The sequence below is a fragment of the Palaemon carinicauda genome, chromosome 23 (assembly GCF_036898095.1).
Source record: "Palaemon carinicauda isolate YSFRI2023 chromosome 23, ASM3689809v2, whole genome shotgun sequence".
NCBI lineage: Eukaryota > Metazoa > Arthropoda > Malacostraca > Decapoda > Palaemonidae > Palaemon > Palaemon carinicauda.
In genome coordinates this window covers 95781988-95796481 of record NC_090747.1, presented here as the reverse complement: position 1 = coordinate 95796481, position 14494 = coordinate 95781988, and the positions used below count along the sequence as shown (strand labels likewise).

At 44.8% G+C, this 14494-nt stretch overlaps 1 protein-coding gene across 4 annotated transcripts in view; it reads left to right on the top strand.

The window, feature by feature from the left end:
• LOC137617262 (transmembrane GTPase Marf-like) overlaps positions 1 to 14494 on the top strand; it is an 89964-nt gene that overhangs the window by 64234 nt on the left and 11236 nt on the right. For 3 of the 4 annotated variants that reach the window (XM_068347244.1, XM_068347246.1, XM_068347245.1), the window contains exons 6-9: positions 7 to 114; positions 883 to 903; positions 13402 to 13555; positions 14019 to 14157. In XM_068347244.1, the coding sequence (XP_068203345.1) occupies positions 7 to 114; positions 883 to 903; positions 13402 to 13555; positions 14019 to 14157 (422 nt within the window). The remainder of the gene's footprint in view (positions 1 to 6; positions 115 to 882; positions 904 to 13401; positions 13556 to 14018; positions 14158 to 14494) is intronic. The other variant, XM_068347247.1, reaches the window with a different exon arrangement.

Here is a 14494-nt window from a genome sequence, read left to right as displayed (position 1 = left end):
CTCCAGGAGAAAAACTTCTTTCACAAAGTCTCCTCAAAGTTGTCAAAGCCCAACATTTTCATTCTTCAAAATAGATGGGACATGGCTGCATCAGAACCAGAATTTTTGAATGAGGTAAGTTAATTCCTGAAGATTTTCAGATTATATTAGATTGCAATTTTTTCTCATCAGAATATTTTTAAGTACCACATCAACAATCTTGTACAGTACTGTACTTACTCATTATGCAAGTAGGCTCATTACTTTAGGTTTTGTGACCCTTGTAGTTGTTTTTTAAGTTTACTTGTGGTTGTTGGTTTAATTCTTGTAAGGTATAGTAGTTGTATAGCTATCATGTTAGGAATAAAAATAATATTTGAATAGTTTTGTAGAACTGCAGGATACTTACATTTCTTGAAAATTTGAAGGCACAACTCCTTCTAAATAAAGATACATTATATCTTAAAGATATGAATTATTGGTAAATGATGTTTTAGAGGACAGTCTATGAAGGTGGTGGATGTAAAGTGATAGAAAATTATCTGAATTTGGTATGCTTCAATTATGCATTGAAATAAGGGAAAAAGTTTTTAAAATGTTTGTGTCTACATGTGCAAAGTCTGCTTTGGCATTTCACAAAGCTATCTTGCTAAAGTACATAACAAATATAGAATATTATACTCGAAGCTAAGCCTAGTAGTGTAATGGTTTATCATCACTTAGACTTGTCAGTGCTGATTATAATACAGTCTAGATTTGAAATGTGGAAAGTATATGTAGTGAATTTAGCATTACCTCTTCGTGCTAAAATAGAATGGTATACCAACCGTCTGTACAGTGCAGTTGATTTTGTTTTATAATGTTGTATTTGGTATCTAATAGAGTATCTATTGGGCCTTATAGCCTAACACAGGACAATGTGAGGTAAGAAAATTTACTCCTTTTGTACTTTTAGAAAATTGAGAATGAATAGCTTTGCTTATTTTTATAGATATTCTTCATTTTAGTGTAGGTACAAGACTCACCCAATCTCTATTTTATGGATACTTTCCTCTAAATGTTTCCAGTGAAATTTTTATCTTGAGAATGAAAGTGAACAAGCTCATATTTAACCCATATTTGGTCCCTTGTGATAATATCCTTCAACAATACTTTTGATCTTACCTTTGTCAAAGGGCATGGCTCTAATTTCACTCCTTAATGAAGACAGCCGAGATTTTTCTTTTAGTCTTAAAATTCACACTAGATAGAAATGAATGATACTGCTGAAAGGGTTTGTGTATGGTGACTACATTGGTTATTCTAATGTTGGTACTATACAAATGATTTTCCTAGCATCTGGTAGCACTAATATATCATGTAGATGTGAACTAAAGAGTTAAGTGAAAAAAATAACAAAATGCATTTAATTTCTGTACATGAAAAATTTATAGATAGATTACAATGAGCACTTACTACACTTGCCATAAAGCAAAGTAATACTTAGCATAAAATGCATGTGTATGTAATAACCATAAAAGATGTGCAAGGTAAAGTTGCTCTGCACTGTTCAGTGGTATACAGACAGTACATTTATTTGACTATCACAGCACAGATATGTTGGAGGCATAAGGTAATTAGCAACCACAGAAGATTTTTGAGACAGCTTATCACAAAGTACGTCATTTATGAAGGAAAGTCACAGCACTAAGTAGACGCTTTATGTTATCCCTTTGCTGAGCCGCATCCATTTTCATCTTGCTTTATGCTTTAGTAGGTACAATCCATTTCTAGCTGTTTTATCATACCTTGTGTACCTGATAAGTTGTTATTCATTTTGTTGTAATCTATTGTTATAGATACCTTTGTTGTGAATTTCTAATGCAGTGATGTTACAGTAATGGTAATGATAATTATTTCAATCCTTCCACAATATTCGTGTGCTTAAATGCTTTTGAAGCGCAGGGTTCTCGATGGGAATTGAAAAAAATGGTTCCTAGTTCTGAAAGGATTGAGAGGCTATCCAGAAAAACAACTGAATATTTTCTGTGGAGTATTTGAACGAGTACAGTATTTCCATGTTCCAATTCACTCAGGATTCAAGAAATTACTTCAGTTCATGTTTCAAGGGGAAGATATTCAATTCATGCTCCTTTGCTTCAGTCTCAACACAGTTCCATAAGTATTCACTAAGATTATGGCTTCAGTCACCAAATGGTTATCCTGAAGTTTCCATATACTGTACAGTATCATAGCTTTTAGACAAATTATTGGCCATATCAGATTCCCTTCCAGGGATTTTGAAGTTTCAGAGATTGCTCTTAGATTTGTCTAATTTGGGGACTAATTAACCACAAGAAATCTCCTCTTTCTCCTACTCGGAAGTTCTCTTTCAAAGATTTGATTCCATCCTCAAGATTCTGTGGGAATTCAAGCCTCAATAACCTCTGTCCATCCTAAAGTGGATGAACCCTCTCTGCACCATGTCCTTCCTAGAAAATTTCATCCCTCATGGTTGGATGAAATTGCTTCTATTCCACCCAAGGAATACTTTAGATAGAATAGTATTTCTGCTCCAATGAAAATTCTTATTTCACATTTACTAAGCCCAGACAAAATTCTGGCTCAGTGGGGTTGCAAGAAATGTCTTCAATTAGCCTAGAAGTCAAAATCCTATCTATAATGTATCCCAATAGTGTTAGTGATTCCATCACAGGATTGGGGGGGGGGGGCACTTTTTTAGTCAACACATCTCATGACTATGGACAGCAAAGGAAGCAGTACTTCACATCATATGCAATAAATTGCTAGCAGTCTTCAAGGTTCTGTTGGAAACAGAAGGGCCAGTAATGGGGAAAGTAAAAGCTTTTCGTGCAGACAACCCCACAGCAGTTTCTTACATCATCAAGAAGCAAGGAAGTATTACATTGGAGAGACACTTTCTCCTAGTAGTGAAACTCCTTTGTTGGACAGCCCCGTAATGGGGTCGTGCCATCAGTGTACCTCATACTGTCCACTGCAGGCATTACTTAAGGGTCTTTGCAGCATTCCTTTGGTCCTTAGCTGCACCTGCTTAGACCCTTCTGCTTTACCTCCATTCCCGCTTCCTTTCCTACATCTTACTCTTCAAACTTTACTAACTTTGAATTTATGCAACTGCAAGGTTTTCCCAGAGTTGCTCCAGTGCTGGTTTATATTGAATAGAGACCAGATGCATCACCTTTATAATTCAGTTTGTGTCAAGCAAATGAATGTCTCAGTGGACCATATCAGCAGACTGAATCAGCTATTACACACAGAGGTGTCTCTCTCTTCTTAGGTTGAGTTATGTATGATTTTGGGCTGACTAAACATCGATATGTGAAAGAAATGTTTTGCTTCCCTGTTCTAAATCGTATGACTTGGTTTCAACCTTTCACCTTGAAAAGACAGAATCTATTCAAATTTAAGACTTTGCACAACTCCAGAATGACTTTCTTTGCTCCTTATATAGAACAGAGAGAAGGATTCACAAACCTGTGGGGCTTTCTGTCAGTTTACCCCCCTTGCCCTCATTAGACCCAGAACCACTCATGCATTGTATCTATGCATGGAAACTCTCCAGTCTCCTCTGAATAAAAGGCTTTTTAAGCCCTCTGGAATGTTCTTTGAATTATTTTATTAGTGACGATTCTGGAGAAATGCTCTTATGTCCAGTTAGTGTCTGGAGAATTTATTGGAGTAGGTATTCAATCTGACACTTTTTTAAAAACTAGTCTGTACAAAAATGGGATATGTCCTTTTTTTATGATGAATCTTTTTATGAGTGCATTAAATGATTCTTTCTTCACTTTGTAATGGGTCAGAATCCATGACATTCAAGGAGAGAACTTCCCTAGGTAATATAAAGAATATATATTTTAAAAAGCTAGCTACTCATCCTCAGTAATTGTTCTTTTATATATTTAAAAGATATCTATTTGGTTTATGAAGCCTGTAGACCTTTAGTTACTTTATTATCTGCAGGGATATGCTAAATTTAAGTTTAGTTGGCTCTCTTCCTTTTTAACTTTGAGGTTTTAAGTTTTTGGAAGCTTAAATGTCCATCATTGCTTTAGCCTTGGGAAGTTTATATACTATACTGTCCTTCGATTTAATTGGTAGTCTTTTCTGTGTTGTGTTTGTGGTCTCTTGACAACTAGTTCTATTAATGACAGACTATTGATCCTCTATATTTACTTCTTATCTCACAGTGAAGTCTCAAGTTTGTTTAATCCGTATCTGTTGCTTGTAGATACTTGAAATTAAAATTTCTGTTGAGAAAATTTTTGAATACTGGTATAGTACAGCTTTAGTCTAAAATAAGTAATTTTGCACCTTTCAGTTGAGAGATTTTTCTCTTATTGAGTTACCATCATTCCCCATCTATTTTAATGTGGTAATCAGCACATGGATTTATTCATGGAAATCAATTGTTTTTTTATATCGAAAAATGATTGATTCCTTTCCCTCCCTACTTATATTACACTTTTTTTCCATATTTGAATCCATCTTATTGTGGGTCAGAAAACATTATAAAGCTTCCAAGATGCTGTTGCCATTTGGTGATATCACATGACTATGGGGGTTATCATCTTTCAAAGGTTAAAACTACTACTCTATTTTCCTCATCGAGACACTCGTGCTTCATAAACATTAAGTACATAAGTTTTAATTAAGGATTGAAAAAATAAATTTGTAATAATTTGATTAGTAATGATAATATAGTATGATAATTGCTTCATAAACATCAAGTACTGTATATGAGTTTTGGTTAAGGATCAAAAAATTGAATTTACGGTATAGTAATTTGATTAATGATGATGATAAAAAAATAATAATAATGATGATGGACTTAAAAGACACCCTATTCAAGATTTGGTTAATGAGGAGTAATTAAGTCTTCTTTATTACCTTTGTCATAGAATTTTGTCATTACAATGTTAAAAGTAACATTTTTTTTTCACATTTTTTTTATTCATTGCTGTTAATGTATGACTGATCTTGTGTAAGATATTTGCAATTTTTAAAAGTATATTTGTTCCGTAACCGAAATACAAACCACGCTATTTACAAAGGGTTATTACTTTTAGCGTAGCTGAAATGGCGAGCCATTAGAATTTAACGAGGGTGTATTACCCCCGCGCTAGTTAGCGGGGGGGTAGGGGAGTGGTAGCTAGCTACCCCTCCTCCCCCTCACACACAGGTGAATACTCACTTTCACTTTTGGCTCGGACTGTGACAGACGTCTCTGTCTTGGTCCTCGCTTGGCAGCCATTGTCTGTTTTGTCTTTACTTAATCGCTTACTTTTCTTTTACTCAATATATATGTAAACATGTTTTCATGTTTGTATATATATTTGAGTATAGAAATAAGTAAGTTTCCTTTTCAGATGTGTGTGTGTAGTGTACGATATCTACGTGGAGGCCTCGGCAGTTAGGCCACCACGGCCTAATTTTATGGGTTGCGATCGAGTTTGACTTCGGTCTTTCTCTCTCTCTCTCTCTTGAGGTCGTTCACCCTTTTACTATGTTTTACTACGCCCTTGTAGCTTCCTTCCCGTGTGGGTGGGGTTGCTACGCCGTACATTTTGTCTCAATTAGTTTATGAATCTAATTGTAGTTGTTATTTTTCAGCTTGTAGAACGATTCCTTTCGGGGTTTTCGTTTTTTCTTTAGTGTTCATTCATTTTTAAATTACATAATTACATAGTTACATAATTATAATTGTTATAATTCTGTTTTGGTTACAGCTCTCCTTCCGCGAGTGTAAGTGGTTGTGAGGGCACGTGCCTGTTGTGTAATTCTTGTTCCTTTTCCTCGGGATTCCTCTTCGGAGCCTTCCCGGGGGAATGAATGTGTACTAATATTATTTGTTTTATTTTTTTTTTACAGTTACCGATCTAGTTCGTTTCTGTAATATAGCAACGGTGTGAGCTGTCTGGTTGAGTCCTGGGGATTCGGCTGTTGCTGCCTCCCCCCTTGTATTGTCGTCAGGGGCGTGTCTCCTTCTACTGGTAGTACTCCCGTGTCGACGGACAGCTCTCCAGTTCATTTTAGAACAGTCAGGAGGCTTGCCTCCTTGGGCGGATAACTTTCCTTCCGAGGGAAGTTTTTTCCTGTCCAGGCTTGAGCTTTTCCTCTTTTGGGGGGTTCTTCTCTTGCCTTTTTTTCGTGCGACTATGCTCTTGGTGCTGAGCGGTCGCACCTGCAGTTTCGCTCAAGGGGCTGGGCAACTGCAGGAGCTCCTCTTCGGAGGATTGCTCCTTTTAGGTCACTGGCTGACCAGTCTCTTCCTCGAAGTGTTTCTCTTTCGTTCGCGAGAGAGTACACTCATAGAGACTCCTCTTCGGAGGTTTCTTCTGTTGCTGTTGCTGTTGGCCTCCCTCGCCGTAAGGCCCTCCGTCCGCCTCGTCGTAAGGGCCTCTCATCTCCCTATAAGGGTGCTTGAGGCGCCTTTTTGAATCTCCGTTTGCAGCCTACAACTTCTTTTTCTCGATCTTCCGTCTTGGTGCAGATGGACAGCAGTCTAATCTCGTCTTCCGACGGGCAACGGTCTTCCCGACGGACAACGGTCTTCCCGACGGACAGCGGTCTTCCGACGGACATCAGTCTCCCGGCGGACAACGATCCCTTCGGGGCAAAGGGTTGCCCCCACGGGGGTTCTTCCCTTGCGTGTCAGGGTTTCCCTGCGCGCCCTTCTGTTCGTCAGCGCTCTCCTGTTCGTCAGCGCTTTCAAGATGATCTTCCCTGCGGTTCCTGTTACGTGCCCTGTGCGCCCACGTTCGCCCTCGCGATCTAGAACTTCGGTTCAGGTCGGGGTCAAGGACTCTTCTTTGCGCAGGCTTCCACGCGTAGCCTTCTGCTCGTCAGCGATCATCAGCTCGTCAGCGATCATCAGCTCGTCAGCGATCATCAGCTCGCCAGCGATCGTCAGCTCGTCAGCGATCATCAGCTCGCCAGCGATCTCCGGATCGCCCACGTGTGTTACAGCTGGCACGCCAACGTTCTCCAACACTTATGAAGGAACATGGTTCGCCAGCTACTAGCTCAACTGCGGATGCTGATCGCCATCGCGCGACCCTCAACTGCAGATGCTGATCGCCATCGCGTGACCCTCAACTGCGGATGCTGACCGCCATCGCGCGACCCTCAACTGCGGATGCTGATCGCCATCGCGCGACCCTCAACTGCGGATGCTGATCGCCATCGCGCGACCCTCAACTGCGGATGCTGATCGCCATCGCGCGACCCTCAACTGCGGATGCTGATCGCCATCGCGCGACCCTCAACTGCGGATGCTGATCGCCATCGCGCGACCCTCAACTGCGGATGCTGATCGCCATCGCGCGACCCTCAACTGCGGATGCTGATCGCCATCGCGCGACCCTCAACTGCGGATGCTGATCGCCATCGCACCCTTTCACGCGATCATTCACCTGCGCATGCTGCTCGCCATCGCACAACCCTGAACGATTGCCCGCTTACGCATGCTGCTCCTCATCGCACCACCCTGAACGATCGCCCTCCTGCAGATGCTGATCACCATCGCACCCTTTCACGCGATCATTCACCTGCGCATGCTGCTCGCCATCGCACAACCCTGAACGATTGCCCGCTTACGCATGCTGCTCCTCATCGCACAACCCTGAACGATCGCCCTCTTGCGGATGCTGATCACCATCGCACCCTATCACGCGATCATTCACCTGCGCATGCTGCTCGCCATCGCACAACCCTGAACGATTGCCCGCTTACGCATGCTGCTCCTCATCGCACAACCCTGAACGATCGCCCTCTTGCGGATGCTGATCACCATCGCACCCTTTCACGCGATCATTCACCTGCGCATGCTGCTCGCCATCGCACAACCCTGAACGATTGCCCGCTTACGCATGCTGCTCCTCATCGCACAACCCTGAACGATCGCCCTCTTGCGGATGCTGATCACCATCGCACCCTATCACGCGATCATTCACCTACACATGCTGCTCGCCATCGCTTACCGCCAGCGATCTTCTTCACCTACGCGGCAGCACGATCCCTCGCCGTCACGCCCATTCGCCTGCGCGCCCACGCGATCGCTCGCCTGCGCGCCCCGCGCGATCGCTCGCCTGCGCGCCCGCGCGATCGCTCGCCTGCGCGCCCGCGCGATCGCTCGCCTGCGCGCCCGCGCGACCGCTCGCCTGCGCGCCCGCGCGACCGCTCGCCTGCGCGCCCGCGCGACCACTCGCCTGTGCGCCCGCGCGACCATTCGCCTTTGCGCGACCGTTCGCCCTCGCGCGACCATAGTTCGCGGCGAATTCCACAGCCGGTGGTAGCAGCAGGGACGCGTGCTCCTAGGCGGCACTCGGGATCACCTCCATCCAAGCACAGGTTGGTAGTGCAGGACGAAGTCAGGTCAGTACAGCATTCTTCCCACCTTCTTTTCAGGCAGGAACCGTCGTGTCCTCTCCAAAGGATCGCCCGATCCCTTTCACCTTAGCGAGGATTTCGGACTCTGTGTCCTTGGAGCAGCAGACATGGTTTGATCCGCTGGCACGGGCGTTAATGAGGGTTATGAAACCAGCACTCACCGGCCAGGGTAACAAACCAGCGGCTGTCTCTCCTACGCTGAAGAGAAAGAGAGGAGTGGACTTCGTGGTGACTTCCCCTAGGGCGAAGTTGGTTCCCAAGAGGTCGGTCTCGAGGGTCCCCTCTCCTGCACGAGTACTCTCTCCTTCTCCCGCCCTGGAAGGATTTTTGGCGGGGGGTCTTTCCGTCGAAGATTTCTCCATCGGACAAGGGGTGACTGCTTACCTCTTCCTCTGGGAGCTTACCAGGTTCTTTCCCTCCTCGGTTACGGCCCGAGGTTTGGTTCAAGGAAGCTACAGGAAGATCAAGGGTACTTTCCTCCTCTCAGGCTCAGGCACCTTGGCCTTTCGTCGTTAAGTATCTACTTACGGACAAGCTCGATGTTGTACCATCTGGACGCACTGACTGAAGGCTTCCTTCGGGTGTCTCATCTGTGGAGGTCAACGACCTCAGACACCCTTCCATCCTTGAGAAGAGTTTTGTCTTTGCCCAAGGACAGAGACTTAAACATCTGCTGTGCGGAGTAAATCGACTTCCGGTTTCACTCCTCCAAGGCGCTTTCTTCCAGACTCTGCAGGGCTCCAGCTCCCTTTTCTTTCAACCACGTCGGCCTAAGTTATCGGCTACGACAACTGGGACAAGGTGTCCAATTGCAGTTTCCTCCTGTCAGGAACAGATGGCACGGGAGACTCCCCCCGGGGGGGCATAGTCCTAAAAGGAGTTCACGAACTCTAGGATTGCAGGTTTTTTCGCTGGGGGGATGCTTAAGGTTACTCATCCGAATGACAGCTTCCCGATGCCCATTCCCGCACAATCTCTGTGAGTAGCCAAGGATATCGCGCCTGCCGTCTCTGTCAGCGAATTCAGTGTCTCTGAACCTCTATGCCATAGCATCAGCAGAGTTGCCCGGTTGGGCAGAATGATCCATACCTTAGGCGAAGGTCTTCCTTAGGATCATCGACGGCTTCACCCCCGGCCCCCTCAGTCGATCCTTTCTTGTAAGGAAGGATCTGAGAGGGGATGTCCATATTCGACCTCTCAGCCCTGATCAAGTTTGTCGAACAAACTTCGGCCAGCGTAGACCAGCAGAATCGATCAGACTGGTAACGAGGCGACAGGACTCCTTTAACCCTGGATCGGAAGGACGGGTACTTTCAGTTTCCATTCCATCCATCTTCCAGGGTGCTCGTCGAATTCAGCCTAAACTGCAAGTATTCCTGCTTATGATGCAGTGTGGCTATCCCGCCGTGGCATAGCAGGTTTGTTTCCCCAGAGAACTCTCCCTGCCTTCCTCTTGGCCGCTCAGGTGCAGACTTCCGCCTCCTCTGCTGTTTGGAGGGCTGGTCAACTCCGGTAGGCTCGGGTTTCGACCTTCTTCAGCGCCGGGAAAAGCTTCCGAATGCTGACCATGAGTGTGGGCTCATGGTATTTTCCTTGGAGCCTTCTCTTCCTCTGCCTCAACATCTGGAGTATCTGGCCATGATATTGAGTCAACCGCCTTACCACGTTGGAAACCCCGCTTCTCGTCCGTCCAGCGAGGTTAAGCAACGTCGGTACTTGGATGGGTGACCACCTGGGGACGCCAGATTCTGTTACCACATCCTCCGAGCCTTCCTTTCGGTTGACTGTGGCAAGACTGAGGAGAGTCGCAGTACCTGTTCTCAGTCAAGCAGAGTTTTCAGCCCTACCTTGGAACGTTTCCTAGTTCTTCTTTCCTCATTGACCCGTTTATAGTCCGAACGGTCGCCTCAGGATAAGTTCCATGTGGGGCGATCCAAGTTCCGGTGGCTTCAGGCAATGTTTAACCGGACTCCCTGGCCCTATGGGACCAGCGGAACTATTAAACCTGCAATGGGTGTTGACCTATGGAGCCTCTTGATGGTAGTGGATATTCTCGTCCTTTCCCCACATTCTTGATGCGGTTCTCGGACTCGTCAAAGGAAAGGGGGGGGGCATGTTCCGGTCCAGGCCTATGGTCAAGACCTGAAGGATACCTCTCCATCATTCAGGCAGGCTTAAGGGCCTTAGTCTGGCCCCTCTTCAGATCCTACCGCTCCTGCCAAGTCGCCCCGTTGCGTGTCGACTTCATGCTAACCAGCAGGGGACGCATTTTCACACCTTCACATCTTGCAGTAGAGATACCGGGATGATTGAGATTCTCTCAATTCCACCATCGGCTCTCTCATTCCAGGCAGGGGAATGTTTCTCTCAGACTATCCGAGCAGAGCCTCATAGAGAGAGTGTACCTAGGGGTCTTTGACCTTGGGTAACCAGCAAGTGCTGGTCTGGGGGACCTGATCGCGACAGCTTGGAACCTCAAGCTTCCGCTAGTTTTCCCCCCAGTCTCAGACCCCGAGACTCTGGCAAGATGCATTCCGGTGATGGTGGGACAACTTCGACGCCTGCGTCTTCCCTCCTTTTTGTCTGCGGACAATGGGTCTCAACAAAACCAGGTTGTCTGTCAACCTTTCAATGGGAGAGCTCCACTGGGACTATGCGCAGAACGGTTTCTGGACCCTCTGCTTCCCCTGACGGAACTCCCGGGAGAGCTTCTCCCACGGCGCAGACTACTCAAGCAACCACACTGCGACATCTCTCCCGAACCGGGGCGTCGCTTCGGCTTCATGCCTGGAGACACTACGCCTCCTCCTCTAGAAGAGACAACCCGCTACAGTCGCGGTACGGAGGTCGCGTCATCTGCGATAGTCATCCACAGGGGTCTCCCAGGCAAAGTGAAGAGTCTAAGGTGGTTGGTGCCGTGGGAGATATACCTCTTCCCGTGAGGCCTCTTCTCCAGCAATAACGGTCTTATTGCCTTTCGGCGGGAGGAAACTCCTTTCCGCTCTTGGCAATGAAGCCTGTCGCTCAGCCTTTCCCTGACCTTCAGGCTTAAAGGAATAACTTTTTCCTGCCCGCTGGATCTATCCTCGCTCATGCGAAGCTACGATCGTCCCTGCCCTAGTCGGAGGAAGACCTCCAACTTGGAGCATGGCTCGGACTTTTAGTCCTTTAAGAGATCTTCTCAAGACCCTTTTACGACAGGCCTCGGATAGTATTCCGCCTTGGGTCTTCTGCTCACTCTGGCCACGGCCAGTGTGTAAGCAATCTTCTTGGTCTCTTACTACTCCCCCCCTTTCTAAGGAAGAGGGGAAGGCAACATTCAGGCTCGCTCCTGAGTTGTTGGCTAGACTCAGAATCTGAGGGTCCCGACCCTTCGGTCCGATTCATTCAAGATTTTGAGTCTCCATTCTGTGTCTGATGTCCCAAGACCTTCTCTTTCTTGCCAGTACAGGAATCGAGAGGTTAGCGCTGGGAACAGCTGCAGTTTGGCCTCAGTTGCAGCCGATTTGGGAACACAAGGAGAACATGGGGGGAGAGTCACCAGTATACCTCTTCAGCCCGGACTCAAGGACATTCATCTCGACCTGTCTTCAGACCCTCCCCCGTCACGTCGCCCTACAGCACGATGTTGGATACATCGCAACGTCCCTCGCCTTCGAGTAATACTACTCTGTGACGCAGGTGCTACAAGCTGGAGTCTGGAAGCGTCTGATGACCTTCGCAGCCCGCTTCCTGCAGGGCGTGACCCACAGGAGTCTCGATACGTTTTCTATCGCTCTGTGGTGGCTACACAACAGCTGGTCTAACCTCAGGCTCCTTTTTGGACAGGTAGCAGAAGGTTGAGGGCATTGTTATCAGGTTTTAGTCTGCATGAACGAAAGAAGTATGTCTGGCCCTTACTTCTTTCTTCATCATCCCCTCTACGGGGAAGCAGCATCCTGGTCTCTGCATAGCTGACCTCGAACCTCTGCAGGTAAACCATGCTTCCTTGTGTTCCGAGTATTGAGTCAATACTGTCGCGTCCCCCATACCCTGACGAGGTGGTATTGGGAACGTCCTAACCCAGAGTTCCTACTGGAACTCCAGGTCAACTGCCTAAGACGGGTCACACTTCTTCCTTCACACACAAGCTTACGTAGGCCACATGGTTCCTTGCGGTGCAAGGAACTTGTGAGGTGCAGGGACTCCTTTTCTCGAGTGCGACTCACTCGGATTCTGAGTCCCCGGGTAAAGCCAAAGCCAGTATGGCTGGGGACTTTCCACCCTTCCTAAGGGATAAGTCACCCTTTGTAAATAGCGTGGTTTGTATTTCGGTTACGGAACAAATGACAAATTCGAAGATAATTTGTATTTTTCCTAACCATACAAACCTTAGCTATTTACACATATTTGCCCGCCAGCCCTGTCCCCCAAGACAAGTCCTACCTCTAAGTGAAAGTGAGTATTCACCTGTGTGTGAGGGGGAGGAGGGGTAGCTAGCTACCACTCCCCTACCCCCCCGCTAACTAGCGCGGGGGTAATACACCCTCGTTAAATTCTAATGGCTCGCCATTTCAGCTACGCTAAAAGTAATAACCCTTTGTAAATAGCTAAGGTTTGTATGGTTAGGAAAAATACAAATTATCTTCGAATTTGTCATGTCCCTTAACTTTTTTCACAATTTCCACTGTAATAGTGCCACCAGGTGCACCAATGTGTATTTTCTTGAGCATGATAGTTTTTTATTACTACAGTATTGTTTGAATTAGGCAAAAAACACTATTAAAGTGCTTAACATAAATTATACATTTATATTATGTCATTTCATAATTTTATGACTGAAGCTGTCACACAAACACTTCCTATTTTATCCTGTTTGACACATCCATTTTATATAGTACTAGGTTTCTTGTAGAACTTTTAAAACAACTGATAATTTTATAAGAGCAAGGATTTCAAGGAAGTCAGTTAAGATATCCTTCATTTTTTAATGCCTCTTATCTCCAATATTTATATCTTTGATCAATCTAGGTTCGCAAACAGCATTTGGAGCGAACGATAGCCTTTATGAAGGATGAATTGAAGGTGATACAGGGACAACAAGCAGAACAGAGGATCTTCTTTGTGTCGGCAAAAGAAGTTCTGCAGCATCGTTTAAGTGAATCAAGAGGGCAGCCAAATAACAGTAAGAGAAACAAATGCTTTTGAAGTTATATGACTAATGCTTCTTAAGATAATTGACCTTTTTTGTAACAGTGATTTCCATTTATCTTACAGTGCTACTTTGGGAGGAAAAATAATTGATGTTGTAATGAGTTTATCACAATTTAATACTAATAAAAGATCCTAAGGCAGAATCATGAATGTTGTTGATAAACAATTTTAGCTTATTCTATTTGACGTTTACCTTGTAACAGGTTCTTTGTTGAATTGGAAAATGTTGTACTTCACAAATTCATCACACTGTAGATGGATGTAATTCCAAAAGTCAGATAAATGGGGTTATTTTTTAATACTTGTTTAATTGATAATGTCTCTCAAGTCTGTGGAGTATTTTTACGTTTTAATCATTTAGTAGCCCCACCTTTTTTATCATACTGTATATGCTGTTTCTTACCCTATAAATTTTGTTTTTATTCTCCTTGCAGCATCTGGATATCCAGAGGGATTTACTAGTCGGTATTTTGAATTTCAAGATTTTGAGAAGAAATTTGAAGAATGTATATCAAAAACTGCAGTTATAACAAAATTTGAACAGCACACACAAAGAGGGAAGAGTATATCAGGGTAAGATATTTTTATTAGTGAGACTGAACTGTTCAATGTTCCTGCCAGTGCAATTTTCTACTGTATACATTATTTCTGTGTACTGTGTTGTAGAACAGGGTTTTCACTTATATCATAGGTCTAGTGGACACCATTCATTGATAGCTCATGTGAATTAGTCTTAGTAGTGTTTCTATGATCTTTTCATTCCTAGGTGACAGAATTTTAATTTTTCCAAACATTCGTTTCCTTTTATAACAGGAAAGGAGTTTTCTTGATTTGGTTGTTCGGTAATATTGTTTGTATTTATCCTTATGCTTTTCATAAAGAATTTTGTATATTTATTTAACATTGATAA